Here is a 16523-nt window from a genome sequence, read left to right on the forward strand (position 1 = left end):
TACAACACATTAAACCTGAAATAAGGCACAATCCATATGCAGCTGCTTCTATAAAAATGAAATCATATTTTATTTTGCCGTATGTACACACACTGTGTACAAAAGAACAAGAGCAATGTTATATACTCTTGAATATTACTATCCTTGATTTTTAGTTACAGGACCAAGACCCCAACGCTAGACATCTGTACTTCCCATTATGAGATGCATCTTCTACAAATGAATACCATATGGTTTTTACACAGTATCATACATACACAGAAAAAAAAAAATGTTGAATGCAATTTTAAGTCACATACGGAAACTCCATTTAAATTACTTTGAAAACATTGTGACAGTGATCCAAGCCTGCAGTTTGGGGAGAGGGGGAGGGAGGAAGGAAAGACAGCCTGAACAGGCCTGACCTGAGTGCACAGAGCAGAGAAATTTCCAGACAGCAAAGGGAATGAAGTGTGAGGCAAACCAGAGCAGAGGATGGAAGGGCCCCACAAATCCTTCATTCCCAGCTCCAAAGCTGCACTGCCCAATACTCAGTCTATCCCCAACCCTCACGCCGCCTCGCCATGCTGACCAGGACCCTGCTGGCTTTCCAGCTCTGAAACACTCCCTAATGCACCCTGAAATTTATGGAACCAGCACATACCAACAGTGCTGGGGAGGCAATGAAGGTACTGAATATCTCTGGGCCTGATGCGGGCGACAAACACATCCTTGGAGCTCAGGCAAGGTGACACAGTTGAGGCCCTTCCTGCCAGAAGTATTAAACACCTTCTTAATATTTTCTGCACTGAAAACGCACACTTGCTATCTTAAAAGTTTCTTTGGATACAAGAAATACTTGGTTGTATAAGCAGACAATTCTATCTCAGAGGAGAGAGAATAATGCCCTCGCCAAAATAAGGCACCTGGACAAAGCCCTACATTTACAAAGACAATACAAGTGATAACACAATGACACAGAAATGGAAACATACACCTGTCAGCATCAAAAGGGTTTAAAACCTACAATGTAAGACAACAAGAGCAATGGCAAGGGAAGTCAAGACTCTGTAACAGAAAATTTACAACACATTTTAACATAAAGATGAAAAGGAGTCTTTCAAAGAAAGACAAATGCCCATATACCTAAATTATACCATTTTCTCAATTCTCTAAATGCAAAACTGGTGAGTATACTTCACAGCTTCTGCCACCCTTGTTGTGTGTTTTCACCAAAGGTTCTCAGATCTCCTTCCTCTTTGAAAGTCAGGAAGGTGCAATGAGGAATTTAGGGATATTTTCATTGACTGTGCCCTCTAGGCAACTGACCTCATTTTCCCATTTTTGATATTTCATGACAACTCACTTGGAACCAAATCAGTTAAAATGATTTGCAAGTCTCAGAATATATGTCTTTTTATTACCAAACACAAAGTCTATTTTTTTAAAAAAAGAAGTAACATGCTGAAGCTGTCCCTTCTACAAGAATGCCCCAAGTAATGCTTTTCAGTTCCAGGTGCACCGGCTCAGTTAACAGTGTTCACACCAGTGTAACCTCAGAGTGTCCCAGCGCAATGCACCCAGAGGCGACACATCAAGGCCACTCCATCCTTTACAGTAACTTGCAAGAGGCAGGCAGCACCCATTGAGCACCCTTCACAGAGGAGCCTTAATCCACACCCCAAAACTGCCACGTGCCAGACCTTGTGCATCCCATCCTTACAGGCAGACGCCCTTCAAAGACAGCATAAGCAGGAAGGTAGCCAGCCTGTCACACACTCAGTGCTATTCAGGAGAATGTAAAGGGTATCACTGTTTATGAGGAGAAAACATGGGAAAACTCCAGCTACCAGGACTGTCAGAGGACCGTATGATAATATTTGACAGAGTCAACCAGATGCATAACTCAAGCAGGTCACCAGTCCAGTGAAAATCACCACCCTCTGCAGCCACAGCAAAGAATAATCCTTTATTCAGAACTAGTGATGGAATAATTCTTTACTCAGAAACAGCAATACCTCTACATCCATGGAAAGGTCATCAGCATCATCTCAGCACTGCACCTCCAGCCAACAGCTAGGCTTTCTTCTGCTGGAGGTGACCATCAGACATCCAAAGTAACACAGTCACCCTTTGAGCAGCTAAGCCACTTCCCACCAAAAAAAAAAAAAAAACAAAAAAAAACACACAACAACAAAAACAACCCACATACAAAACAAACAAACAAACCAAACAAAAACCACAACAACAAACAAACCAACCAACCCCACAATGTCACTGCTTTTTCCCTTGTACTGCTCATTCAATTTGACACAGCAAAAGATTTGGATTCCCAGAATTGTACAGAGGACTTAGAATTTCCCTTGTCATTCAGTTTTTCCTTAATGCCATTTGATTCCAGAGAATCATAGGAAAACACCTAACACCTGCAAGGCATCCTTTAAGGGAACCAGAATGTAGAAGGTGACATCTGTCCATTAGTTAACCATACATGAGCCTGCCACAGCTCCATATGCCAGCCACCTTGTCCTTCGTTCAAGCTATCAAGTCAAAGAAACAGAGGCAGGCAGACCTTGGGGTATCTAGCAGAAGGAACATGGAAGACATCTTGGCCACTTCTCCTTAACTGCATCAATTTCCTTAGTATTACTGAGAGCTCACTCAAATGGATAATGAGCAGGCAAAGTCCCACTGGCCTAGCAGCACCAACTTGCTGAAAACCATGCAAAGCAGGTGCTTCTGAGAAAGCAAAACCTGCAGCATGAGGGACCCTTGCTAACATAAAAACACAAAGCAATACCTTCTCCTTGTTGTAAGCACCACAAGCCTCCTCCTTATGGATATAGATATGGATATAGATGCCCTTCTAGTACTCTGGCACAGCTGATTGTCCCATGACCCTTCACCCTGCCACCCTTCTCAGATGGCAAGCAGCTGGAAGCAGACTGGATGGCACATGGACTTACAGAGCTGGAAGACTGTTAAGGAGATAGATGGTGGACTTCCTGAGGTAAAATTGCCAAGATACTGTTTGATACACTACCCTGGTGGACAACTATCAGTGAGAGATACAGCATCCTCTGGGATCAAGACAAAGGCCTGGGAAATATCTGCTCTGCATCTCCAGAACTAATGAGGCCAGCCACAAGGCAGCTTACACACATCAATAAGAGAATGTCCTGCTCTTGATCTGGAGATGACATGGCCCTTGGAGAGTTATTGTAAGTATTTCCTGATTTAAAGTACTAGCAATGGTTTCTTGCGACAGCAGCAGCCTGAAATGGGACAAAGGATCATCTCTGACTAGCTCAAAAGAAGCCACAGAACCAAAGTAATACAGTTAACGATAAAAATCAAACCTTTAAAATACTACAGTTCCCTCATTGGTTACTATAAGCTGCAAAAGTGTTGCTCTTATTTGCAAAAGCATCTTATGCTTTTAGAGTTTCACTGAATAGTTTTATTTTTCCACCTTAGAACACAAAATCTAATTTCTTACTAATATTTTGACTCGGATGAATTTCATCAGTCTTCAGAAAAATCTTATTGTAACTTAAACTACAGGTGAGTAAAAGTTGTTAAAACCAGACAGAAAATCATTCAGTAATTATATAAAGAAAAAAAAATACATATATATAAATATATATAATTCAATTAAGAAATGGGGAATACTTCTAAAAAATAAAATGAAGAGTAAGTACAAAACATGGTCAGCAATTCCAGCTTTAAAGCGAAACAGAGATTAGTTTCTCAGGCCAACATTGTCGTAGTATATGGCAATATCTTACTTAAGTTTTAGATGAAAGTGGCAGGTGAATGGCCTTTTTAATTATTGGAACAACAGTGTGTAAAATGAGAAATTGTCCAGTTACTCTTCATTTCTAGATTTCCAACCTTCCAAATATTCTTAAGAACAAGGTTGGTGGGTTTTGCTGTTTGGGTTTTTTGTTGTTGTTGTTGTTGTTTTGTCTTGTTTTGGTTTGGTTTTGTTTTTTTCAAAGATCACATAATATTGTGGGACATCTGATGCACACCAGAAAGCTTTTACAACTTTAACAGCTTTTCAGCAGTCCTACACTATTTTAAGTAAGAGTCCCTCATTATTTCAGAGATATTCATTAATCGATGATGTTGTACATTGTAATAAAAAGCTTTTACCTCCCAGTCCTCATTTGCAAGTGAATAAAACTAAATGAAAGGAAAATAAAACAAATGTTAAGGAAGAGGTTAATACACATACCTACAAAATTATTTGTGTTCAGATGGGATGAAACCATGACTCCATCAACAGCAGAAATCAAGTCTATAGAAATTCAGATATCTCTTCATATATAAACATATATATACTTACATAATGTATTATAAAATGGAAAGAAATCCAGACAGACAGAGAAGAACTTCAAGTCTTAAATGAAATCAGAATTGTAGCAAGAAATTTATAGTAGCCCAATAGAAGGGTTTTCATAACGAAAATTGTTGCCTAGAGGAACGCTGCTAGCCAAAAACTTAAGTGTTCCTAGCCAGCAAGCTGAATTACAGCAATAGCTGTATACAAAATTACACAAGTCAGTATACATTGTAAAAAAAGATTTATCGATACATCCACATAAAAAATGCTTGCATGTACAGGCACTAAGATTATCTACGAATGTTGCAAACAAAATTAAAAGAAACCAAACCAGCATATGCAGATGTGACCTTGATTCTTCTATGTAATCAGAACAGCAACTCCTGTTATTGATTTGTGCAAGATAACCTACTTGGAGAAGTATCCTTTATCCAAATAAAGCTCTTTCGGATCAGAGTTGAATTACATTTTTTACATGAAATTACCTATGTCAGAAGACGTGGAGGGTAAGAAAGAAAGGGTGATTCAAATACCTCCAAAAGACTAACGGAACAGAGCACGGTACAAAGGGTAGCAGCACTGTCCAGAATCAGAGGTTGTGCACCTGTGTCAATACCATAGCACACAGTAGGGGAAAAAAAAAAAAAACACCAAAAAACAACAAACCCAAAAGACCAAATCAGGTGGAAAGGAAGGTTTCTCAGACTGGGAACACATATATTTAAAATGAAACTTCTCAAGAGAAATAACAACTTGTACAGTGGTCTGTAAAATCTATATAAAATAATTCAGCCAATTGACGGTGAGTGAAAACAGAAGTCTCACTTGCACTCTCTAATACAGGATGACTGAACTACCTTTAACAATTACTTCGAAAGTTCAAGCAAGGACTCAAAACCAAAACACTGACACATCACACAGATTCTGATACCATACATCTTCATCAGCTGTTTTCTGATTTCAAGTACAAAGTGCCAAATACCAGCTTCCAGAGCACGAAGCTCATAAAGTTCCCCATAAACTCTCATGAGACACTCCTACTAACTATGAGAAAAAAAAAAAACATTTTAGTTTGTTCTTGTACGCAGCATCCACAGTAAGAAGTTCAAACAAGTACAGCATTCAGCTTTTGCCTCAAAGAAGAACAAGTATCACAGTGTAAATATCCTTCTCTGAAAGGGGAAGGCAGGGAAGTTTTGAGTCACTTGGACATTTTAATTAGTACATAATATTTTCAGTGACATATTTGTATAATGTCTTAGACTCTTCTACCCTTAAAACAGAAAATATTACTGCAATGAAAAGTTCAGTTGTGTTTCCTATAGGAAATCATATGAGCTATTCTCATTATACTTCTCATTCCTGACAACTGTTTTGATGTATAACCTTGGGCACTACGAAACCAAAGCAATCTTTCTGGTGCAAAGTTCAGAACAAAGAAAGGTGTGTTTAAACAAAGCACCAATCAACAACCTTTCAAGAGCTTATCAACTGACAACCACCCACAATTTAGAAGCTGCACTTTAATTTACTTCATTACAGTGTGCGGGAATCCAAGCTGGGTTTTTGTTTCTTTCGTTGCAGCAAGCTGCACAATGCCATGTGCAATGAGGGGAGGGCAGGTTATCTGCAGCTCCACAAGAGGAATGCAGATGTTCCCCACTGCGTAACACACCTGCAACCCAAGGATCTCTACTCATATCACAGCCTGCCTTTTGCATGTAGAAGCCAAGCACACGACTGAATCACTGAACAGCGTTAAGTCAGGACTAAATGAGCTGGAGATAAAGCTTAGGCTAGCTTCAGAGTCGCTGCTAAAGGACAAGTTGTACTTGAACTGACTTAAAACCTGTCAGTACAAGTTAAGCCATCAAATATCTTTTTAGCAAATCTGAACCAATGGAGTTAAATTAGATCAGATGAGCTTCTCACAGGATGTGGCCACAGCCAGTGCTAGAAGTCATAAAAATGAGCTATCTTGTCAAATCGCAGCACCATAATGATCACGTTAAGCTGGCACAGATGTAGCCTGCCGCCAGAGGGTTCTGTCAAATCCCCTTCACCTGTGGGTTTCTGTCACTTCCCTTGCATCAGCATCATCATTGATGCAGTCACTTGCTGAGCTACGTTAAGAAACCAATCTGTCTGAAAATACCACTTGCAAAAAATATTGCTTTCGGTTGGATTTTTTTTGTTTTAAATTCAGCTCAACCTAGGTCTGTTGACTCAGAAACGCTAATGCCAGGGCAAGAAAAACATTAGGAAAAGTGTAGGTGAGAGGTGGAAGGAAGAAGCTGCAGTTTCAGTGATGTTTGCACTCTTTTCAGCCTCATATGGCCATAACATGCACCCACTGTCACTGCATGCCAAAACTTCTGCTGGTTAGGAGGCACTCTGAGATGATAAGAAAAAGTTTCAGGAAACAGCATGGCATCTGTCTTCTGAGATAATACATTCAACAGAACAAGAAGATATTCCTCAAGTCTTTCTGAAAGATGGGCTTCTCAGAAGATGACACAGCCAAGCCACAAGAATGAGTTCAGTAGGACACAAAAGCTCACGCTGTAAATGAGTTGTAATGATGAGGATGACTATTCCCACAGTGAGAACACTCTCACCAGTGTTTCTTTATCTGGTTGTGGCAAAGGGAATCACACAGTGAGGCTCCAGGAGCTACACTATGGATCTATTAAATCTATCATCCCATGGGCAGCTGCTGAAAGAGACAGTATCTTTCACCAGTAACCACAGCTCTGGTCTCTGCTGTGCCTGGCCAGCAAGTCACAGCTGCATGTGTGACAGCACTTGACAGGGTTTCATCCCTGTTCCACAGCTGAGGCTTCTCCTTACTGCTCCAAGCCTCCTGCTTTGTAGCTGGGACCATAGACCCATAACCACAGCTATAACTGCGATTACTATGTGACTCCTTGGGCCACTACGAGCCTACAAGAGCTTTCTCCTTTATTTGTGCAGTTAAAATCTAACCTTGCATGCTCTCAAACCAGGGACAAAGCTCCCTGTTACCTCTGAGACAGTATACTCCTGGACCTTGCTGATGTATTTTATTAAAGGCAGAGAATTTCCTATAGAATATTTCATCAGTGGCAATGAGTCCCATCAGCTATTGTTCTGACAATTACACAGAAGTCAGCTAAAAACAATCAAGTGATTAAAAATAATAAAAATTAAACATTGCACTTCACAAAGTCATGAAACATTAGGCAAAGAATTCTCACATATCCTCTTAAGTATTTTCCTGGTTTTCAAACAGGAAAGTAAAGTCAAAAGAGCTGACTTCCCTAAGCCACTGTGAAAGCTGTCTGTGTGGTTTAGCAACTGGCAGACAGGAAAAAAAGGTAGACTGAGGAGTGGTAAATTGAAGAAATGTACTGATGCTAGATCAAGCAAAACATGCCAACTGCTCTACTGCCATCTGGCACTGAGTATACATGATAAGACATTTATTTGCTGAAGACAGCATTATTCTTACCTTGATGCTTTCTCATGTGTGGCATACCTTCAATCATATTTCTAAGCAAGCTAAAAACATTCATATTTGCTCCTCCTTGAATACTCTACCCCAAACCATTTTAGTCCCCCAACAACACCAGGGGCACAGCAAAGTAAATATTGTAATATGTTTCTACACATTTGTCACCCTTCAGCCTAAGAAGCCTCTCTAGGAAAGGATGTTGTAGAAAAATGACATGTAAAATAACTGAAATGCTCATTAAAGGATTTCAGGGCTAATGGGACTGGGATGCTATAGCAGAAAGGGCAGCAAACAGTCACAGAACAAGGGGGAATATTGAACAGCTTGTCCTCACAGGAAGGTATGACCAGGTGAGTAATTATTTCTGTGGACACTTTATTCTGCTGCAATACATGAGAGCTGGCACAGAACAATGACCAAAGAATAAGTTCATAGATCCAGCTTTTTAGGAGAGGCACAGGGGTAAACTGCTGTCATAAAAATAAACCTCAGAAAACGATGGCTAAAATTCTACTTGTGAAATAAATCAAGCCTATCTATTTTTCACACATCCAAATGCTTAAAAAAAACCCAACAACTACTTTTTTGTTTTCCTATTTATTTGGCAATATTTAAATTCCCTGGTTGAACATGATTATTCTAAGGCCAAAACTCCAAGGCAGAGACAGGTTCATTGAAAAACCAGCAGCCCTCACAAAACAGTCCACTGGTACATTGGAAATGCTCAAAATTGATGAGTGTGGAATTTTCCTTCCCCTGGACAAGCAGATTTACCGAGGAGTGTGAAGTGACGGTCGGTGACCTGTGTATAACGGGAATCTGCAACACCACCGACAGCAGGAACCTCAACATAATCATTGCCTCCGTTCAGCCATAGTATTCCGAATCACATAAGAAAAAAATGAAGGTGAACACTCAGTATCTCTAGTAAAAAAGCACTAACAACAGAAAAAGGTGCTGGCATTGCATTACCAAAACATACCTGAGTAGCCTTTTAAAAACCTTGCAGCTTTCAGCTCCACTCTCACTAGTAACAGTTACAAAACAAAAGTAAAATATTGGCAGTAACAGTAGGCTATAACACTTTTTAATCAAGCATCAGTACAAGCAGACTGAATATTACATTAGTCTTATTTAAAAACAAGTTAAATAATTCTGCTCTTCAAAGAAAAAGAACTCAGAGAAACAATTAAAAAAATATTCATTTGATAACACAGCACAAAGGTTGGAGTTCAGATTTACACAGCTCCTCTTGCATTTTGTTCATCAGAAGCACATTTAAATTCCAATTTTGCATAAAGTCTACATGCTTATAACAGGACATCTAGCAATACATTGTATTACGCTCTGTATCATCTTCTTTTGTATATACTCAAGAAAAAAAGGGAAAGCCCTTAATTAAAATGTTCAAAAGGCCTTTATGCTTCACATTCCTTATAGCTAGACAAGCATGACATCTTATTCTCTGTATGTCATTAAAATAAAAAGGAAAGCGTATATACCGAGGGCCCTGATTTTCCTCTTTTCTGCTCTGTAGCTCCACTGATTCAGCACAGTTATTCTTATTTTATATCTATTTAAGGGCCTGACCCAGAGTAGCAGTGAATAGACTGTTTTCACTGATAGCAGAAGGCATTAAATCAAATCTACACCCACAACGTTGGATAATCTAGGTCACATAGTGAAGTGGGCTTGTTGAAATAATGTTGTTTTATTATACTGACAGATGCTAAATAGATGTCTAAGCGCAAGACAGTGACCATATTTACACAACAAGGACTGCACTGAAAAAGAGCTTGGGCAAATCTAGGGCTCAGAAAGGCCATGCAAATCAACGTGAGTTCCACCAGGATGTTTCGAAAAACAAAATAGCATGATTGCAATATGTACAATTGGCTGCGGTGGCAATTAGTAGCAAGGAAGTGATTTTACTTGTGAAGCTATAATAACACTTGTAAGACTGACAATGAAGCCCTGAACGTAATTCAGGCTGGTGGTGAAGCGTAAGCAAAGTAGCAGGACAAGTGTAAAGAAGGATGCCGAAAATGCTGAAGAAAAGTGTCACAAAAGGGGTTCTCAGACTGAAGAAACAAAGAGGCTCAAAAGAATTATTTGCTTTGCCTACCACGATAAAATTGAGCAGCAACTTGTCAATAAGCAAGAGGAACTAGGAGGCCTTTTTGATCAATTGGAAAGACATAGCAAGAAACAAAGGCAGGAGCAAGACAAATTCAAAGAAGAAATATGGTGCAAACTGTGGGTAGGGTGGACTCCATGAAGCAGGAATCAAAGAAGCAGGAAATGTTGGGACATCAGATCTTGCTGTCAGTAGATCAAGTTACTGGGATTAATACACTGGTAACTAAGCAACGCATTAAGGGTCTGCAGTATACTACATATTTATACATACGTGAAGTGCAAAAGACATAAAAGCAATTCTAAATAAAGCAACTTAATGCATTGTTGCCTGTCAGTTGTATTTGAAGATGCTGGTAAGCACCAGACAAGAAACACTGTTCTAAGTAGGAGGCAAATCCAAGGTAGGAAAGATTTTTCTAATGCATTTAGATGGAAGACTGTGCTCATGTAGAGCCTGCAAACTTAGCTGATAAAAAGATTACTATGAATCTGTAAAGTCAGATGTAGTGTGATAGGTACTAAGCTATGCATACTGGCATCAAAAAAGACAGTTTATAAGGGTTAGGAACAATTAATGTTGCAATGATACAGAGCACATGAAATCTGTGCTGTATTAGCAGATTGCAAATGAAATTGCAAAAGGCTGCACCAACTTAAGCCAGTTGTGATTAATCAGCTTGTGAGTTTGTTGCTTGTACACTGAGCATTACATGTATCCCTCACAGTGCTTTAGTCCTTCATACTGGATTTCACTAGATTTCAATTCCAAGAGTGAGTCACTGGTGGGAAAAGAGGGGGAAAGGAATTATGGCTTTTCTCTCTGAAGGAATGGAGATGGACATTGCCCTTGAAAAAAAGGCATGAATTCATGCTTACTACAAGGCTGCTTCTTGGCTTAAAATGCAAACTATTAAGTCTCTAGATTAACTGAGCAAATATTTGAATAATGAATGAGGCAGATTATTCTGGTAAGGAAAGAATAAACTTCTCTTGCATGTCTGATTTGCAATGTCTATTGTGGTCAATATTTGGAAAAAAATCATATATTGTGGGAAATTCATAGCAGAAGTCTTTGTCATTTTTCCAAGCTCAAAGGACTTCTGTCATCTGGTTTCTTTCTTAGGGAGATCAAGCAGTGAGTCAGTGATTTAGACCACAGCTGTATGTGGAAAATACCAAGCCTTTCAAGTGCCTCGCTTGTCATCCATCCCCACAGTGAACACAAATGCTACTGCTACTAAGTTAGGAAAGCCCATACTTACAAAGACATATAAAAAATAAATATTCTGGTTTATGCTGACTTGCACAGTAACACACAAAAAAGGGCACTTCTCTACAACAAAACCTGAGACCCCCCCAGTTTCACTGCCATACAGACCCAAGCATCTCCCAAAGTCACACAGATTCAGTAATGATGTGGGACAGGGAGCCTGAGGGACCAAAGGCCCTGGCTGGCAGGTGTCACTCAAAAAAGGAGACCTGAGGCAGCAGCAATCTCCTCTCATACCGCAGCCAAGGGTTACAGTACTCTTTCCAGAACTGGTCTGGGCTTCAGTTTCATCTCAGAGAAACAACTCATTCTCATTTTGCAAGTGAGGACTAGCAAACCAGAAGCAAGATTTAAATAGGGCAAATAAGGGAAGGTGCAAATATTGCAAGGCCTCTGAGGAAGAAGAGACATATCCCAAGCTCTATGGAGTCCTTCTTAAAAAGCCATTAGCAGTATGAGGATTCACAGGCCCTTGGGGAGCATGTTAAACAGGCACTAGCTTGCAAAGCTTCAAAACTCAAACTGGTCTTCCAATGGAAGTTAGAGAAGTGCAAATGAACTGGCAGCAAAGTGCACATGCTGCCTGCTGGTGAACAAGCACAGTGACTCACTGGAAACAGATACCAGGAGGCTGTGACTCACAGGACAATCTGGTGTAGCACAAAGACAGCACAGAACGGCAGCCTCCCAGATAGGACAAAGGTACGGAAAGAAAAATTAAATAAATTTAAAAAAAAAATCAACTTCCAGTGCCCACCACATTTAGAATCATTTATCTGTTACTCTGTTCACATTTTAGGTTTGGCTCTTGAAAATGCTCTATAGAAGAAGTTTATTTGCCTCATGCACTGGTGGGCATGCAGTCGGTTCCACACATACTCACTTGTAGTTTTGCTCTATCCTGTTCCCCATTGAGTAGTCCAGACTTGGTCTTAGCCTTATAATCACATTTTCAAAATATTTTTACATACATATATATACATACATGTATATACATATATGCATACACATACACACATTCACTGATGCTACAGGACAGAAATACTCCTGTAGAAGACTTTCTGGATGGCATTTGATTGCCTGAGGATAAGCCCACACAGCCATATGAGAAGCCTGTTGTTACCTGAAACCCCTACATGTGGCTGGCAAATATGACACAGGACCTGTAGTCCTTTCTGCCACAGTACGTAGAGTAAAATTCCTCAGCAAGGAAACTAAATGGCACTGGACATCTATGCTTAAGGGTGTGGATTTCACATTTCACGTGCATGAGGGTGACATACCTACAAGCAGTCACTGAAACAGGGCCTTGAACTGCAAGGTGTCTGATTCACTCTTTTTTTCCACAGGCCATGTGACAACAAATGGCTTCAAGGGAAAACAAGAAAAAAACATTTCAAAGAAACATCACAAAGGAGATAAACCAAAATGCACATAGCGTGACAGCCGGTAGAGCATTAGTGGATCTAATGGGTGAAAACTGGGAAGTGAGAAAACTGATGCAATACAGAAAAGAAAGCTATTAAAATTGAATTTGATACTGGGTAACCTGCCTTTGTAATTTCTCTAAGTTAGTTCTTAGATACATACTTGGACATGTCACCCACAATCAATATCTACAACTATATGAATACATCCCTCTAACCTTTACTTTAAAGAACTACTCTATGGTGAAGATGACAGCACCAATGTCAAACCTGGAAGTAATGACACCGAGGCTGTTCTAGATTTTAGCCTAGTGAACCAATGGTAGGGCAAGCCTTTCCTAAAGGAAATATTTCACAGGCTCATTGTGTCTTTCAAGGGCCAAAAAAGAACAGAGAACTATCCCAACAATCTATCAGATCAGTAAAATTCTTCAGTCTTATGAAGCAAGACTTCTTGTATGCCTGAAGGAAACAATAAATGGTTAGGAAGTATAGCCCTTTCCTAGGATGTCATTTTGTTTGGAGCACAGCCAAGGTATTGCTTTTTCCAGGATGCACCACTGCCACGCTTCCCCAGCTCTCCAAAGACAATACAATCTCTAACAGGCACTATTTTGAATGCCTCTGAAAAAAATAATTCAGAGTTTCTCCATTAATCTTTCCAAAGGGCTGTTTCATTACAGCTGGCATGCTATTAAGCTAGCTTCCTAATATTCTGATCCCTGTTAAATATCACAGAATTTTCAAATGAGCAGAGAGATGCTAACCTAGATACTGAAAGATGTTCTTACTCTTTTTTAAAAAGGCAAAATAAGTTCTACTATCACATCAGTAGTAAGATGCAGAATCTAGACTGCAGAACTGGTGCATTTTCACATTGTGCAGAGCATAACAGAAGAATGTATTTCCACAAAATATTTCAGAACTATATAGATTTGGGAGTTTTCTCTATTTTTATCATGCAGATCTGCACATCTTGGGGATGGTGATGAAGACAGAAAGTAGTTAGAAAAATGAAAAAAAAAATCCCACAGAAAGGTTATACTGTTTCAGAAAAGTTTTATTTATTTAAAGGAAAGGGAAAAAAAACAAAACCAAACAAAACCAAACAAACAAAAACCACACACACACACAAAAAAAATAAAAAAGAGCCAAAAAACCCACTACAAACAAACCCACAAAAACACAAGTGGTCATTCCACTCCCTCCATGCCTCATGAAAATAATATTCCCCACCTCTCTCACTTCAGAAATGGGAAAACACTGGAGATCCAGGGCAAAAGGGAGATTAATCAGAACCATGGAACTGACATCCTGGGTAGTGAAAACTGGAGAGATGGAACCGACTTCCAAATTTAGAGTGGCACAGCAGAAAGACAGAGAGGTGTCCTTCAGGTTCTCAGTTTAATGAGCTAAATGGAAAACATGCATGGCTTGGAAAACTCTAACACTGCCAGTAGGGGGACTCAGGCAAACTAACTGGGAACCCCCTGTTCTGCGCAGCTTTAACATCCATATTTTTTTACTATAATTAAGGAAATGACACTGTTTTTCACATTAATTTCCCTCCCACACTCCCTTTCTCGCACAGCTGAACAATTTGTGAAGGATCACCATTGCTCGCATGGCAATGTCTCAATTTACCCAGGCAGCTGTCCCCAGAAGCAGCTGCAGAGAACTTTATGAGATCTCTGCTCCTAACGGTGCAGCATTATTACGAGTGACAATTTCCTATGACACGGAGGGGCCCCCAGCACTGTGCTCATGGATCCAGGACCTCTGGGGGTTATGAGTGACTGCAGCTTAGAGACAGGTATCAAGGCAGCCCCACGTTAAAAAGGGGGAACCAATCCTAACAGTCTACAGATCCACAGATCCTTACTCAGGAGTTATTGCAAGGAGTAGTTTTTATTCTGTCTCTCCTCCATGGGAAGTCTGAGGAGAGGTATGACAGGTAAAAACACTAGAAACAATAACTGAGAAGTTAGTGGATTTTGTGATTTCTTGTCAAAATGCACATATTTTACATTCCATGGTAAACAACTAGATCTGCAGTGCCCTTATATATGTAGCTAAGACAACAGCAGGACTTAAAGCGGGGCTGATAAATACTACTACTTATGGAGAAACAATATCTCAACAAAAAGAGAGGCATGACTTTGTGGTTCAAACACAGGGTAGGCTGTATTTCTCAGTTCAGTTCCTGCCTTTGCTGTGGACTCCTGGTGTGACATATCATGATGTATCAGTTATCTTTTGACCAGGGTCAAACATGGTACTTCCTTGTATCGTCTTTGATTCAGACTGTAATCTCTTTTATCATACACACTATTCCTATGGACACATGGAAACAGTGTGCCAGTTTCAATACCTTCCCAGTTTCAGCTGGCTTCTTGGCCTTAATAAAAGTCCCATCTTTATCAATGGGGCCTTTGTTGACAGTTTCAGGAAGGAAGAGGGAAGACTAAATGGGCCATAAAGACTCCCATTTCCACACAGCAGTCTTTCTCGTCATTGCTATGGAAAAGCCAGCAGTGCTTCTGCCTGTATTAAACACATGCTGTGAGGCACTAGGTGGTCCTCAGCCTTCACATAAATGAAGCTGACTTCTTTGTCCATTATCAGTTCCACCTTTTAAGCTAAATGACAAACGCTTCCAAAAGTTTATCTTGACCTTACTTGCACGTTCCTTCCTTTTATCACATTAAAATAATAATAATTATTATAATAATAAGAATGCAAAGTACAAAGCATTAAAGTGCAAACAGGTTATGCGAAAATCTATCTACTCCATCCCACAAACAGTCCGACCCCAAAGACTGCTGCGGTCCAGCTCCCCCTGAAACTACAGGGCAGCAGCACCCACCACTGCACCCTGGACGCCCTCCACACACCAAGTTTGAAAACACACCGACAGCAACAGGTTGGTTTTAACACCGACAACACGCTTGGGCAGCCACGGGACTGTTTGCAGCTACAAACACCTTGACAACAGCCGGCGTCTGCTGTTGGCACTCGACTCCAAGTAGCTCAGCAAAAACGCCTGGGGTTTCCACAGCGCGCAGGGATATTAAACAAAGGAGAGGGAAAAAAAGAAAGGAAAAACCCTCTGGGGAGGATACGGGACAAAGAAAAGAAACGGGAACCCCAGTCCCTGGGGGACGGAGGAAACACCTTCTCCCCGTGCAGCAGCTTGCCGCTGAGCCGGCCACGCCGCTCCTCCACAACATGGCCCGCAGCCCCGCGGCTGCAGCCGCCCCGGCCCCGCCAACCCCGAGCGCACCTGCCGGGCCGAGCCGGGCAGCCCCGCCACCGCCGGCCCGGCTTCCCCGCGCCGCCACTCACCCGCCGGGGGCGTCGCCGCCGCCGCTGGGGTGGTAGGCGGTGAGAACCACCCCGCGGGAGCCGGACCGCCAGTTCATGGCGTGCGCCGCCGCATCCCTTCTGGGGACGCCAAGGCGGAGCGGGGCAGCGCGGCCGCGTCGCGACCCAGCCCAGCCTCCCGCCGGCACGGCAGTGGGGCAGGGCTGGGTGACGGCAGCGCTTCCTCCGGCGGGCCATGCCCCTCCTCCCGGCTCGGTCGCCCCACGGGCGCGGGCGGCGGGAGCCGGCGGCAGCGGCCGTTCAGCAGCGCGGCGGGACCGAGCGGCTTCCGGGAGCGTGTCCTGCCGCCCTGCGCCGCACCGGCCGCCGACGGCGGCTCCACCCGGGACGGGCCCCGCGCACCCGCGGCCGCCCTGCCTGCCCGCCCGCCTTGTCCTTTTGTGTGCTCCCGTACATCACGTACTGCTAAGAAACAGCGTTCCCGAGTCAGGCTGGAGTTGTTTAAGGCATTGCGAACAAACCAGTCAACTGAAGGAAAGTTGC

General features: G+C 41.7%; 1 protein-coding gene across 1 annotated transcript in view; it reads right to left on the reverse strand.

Moving 5' to 3' along the window:
- Window positions 1-16078, reverse strand: part of ARHGAP18 (Rho GTPase activating protein 18) — a gene marked incomplete at its 5' end in the record, with an annotated part of 65570 nt that extends 49492 nt beyond the window's left edge. The window contains one exon of the mRNA XM_080342263.1: window positions 16002-16078. Coding sequence (XP_080198389.1) covers window positions 16002-16078 — 77 coding nt within the window. The remainder of the gene's footprint in view (window positions 1-16001) is intronic.
- Between the last annotated feature and the right edge of the window lie 445 nt (window positions 16079-16523).

The sequence above is a fragment of the Nesoenas mayeri genome, assembly GCF_963082525.1.
Source record: "Nesoenas mayeri genome assembly, chromosome: 3".
Classification (NCBI taxonomy): Eukaryota; Metazoa; Chordata; class Aves; order Columbiformes; family Columbidae; genus Nesoenas; species Nesoenas mayeri.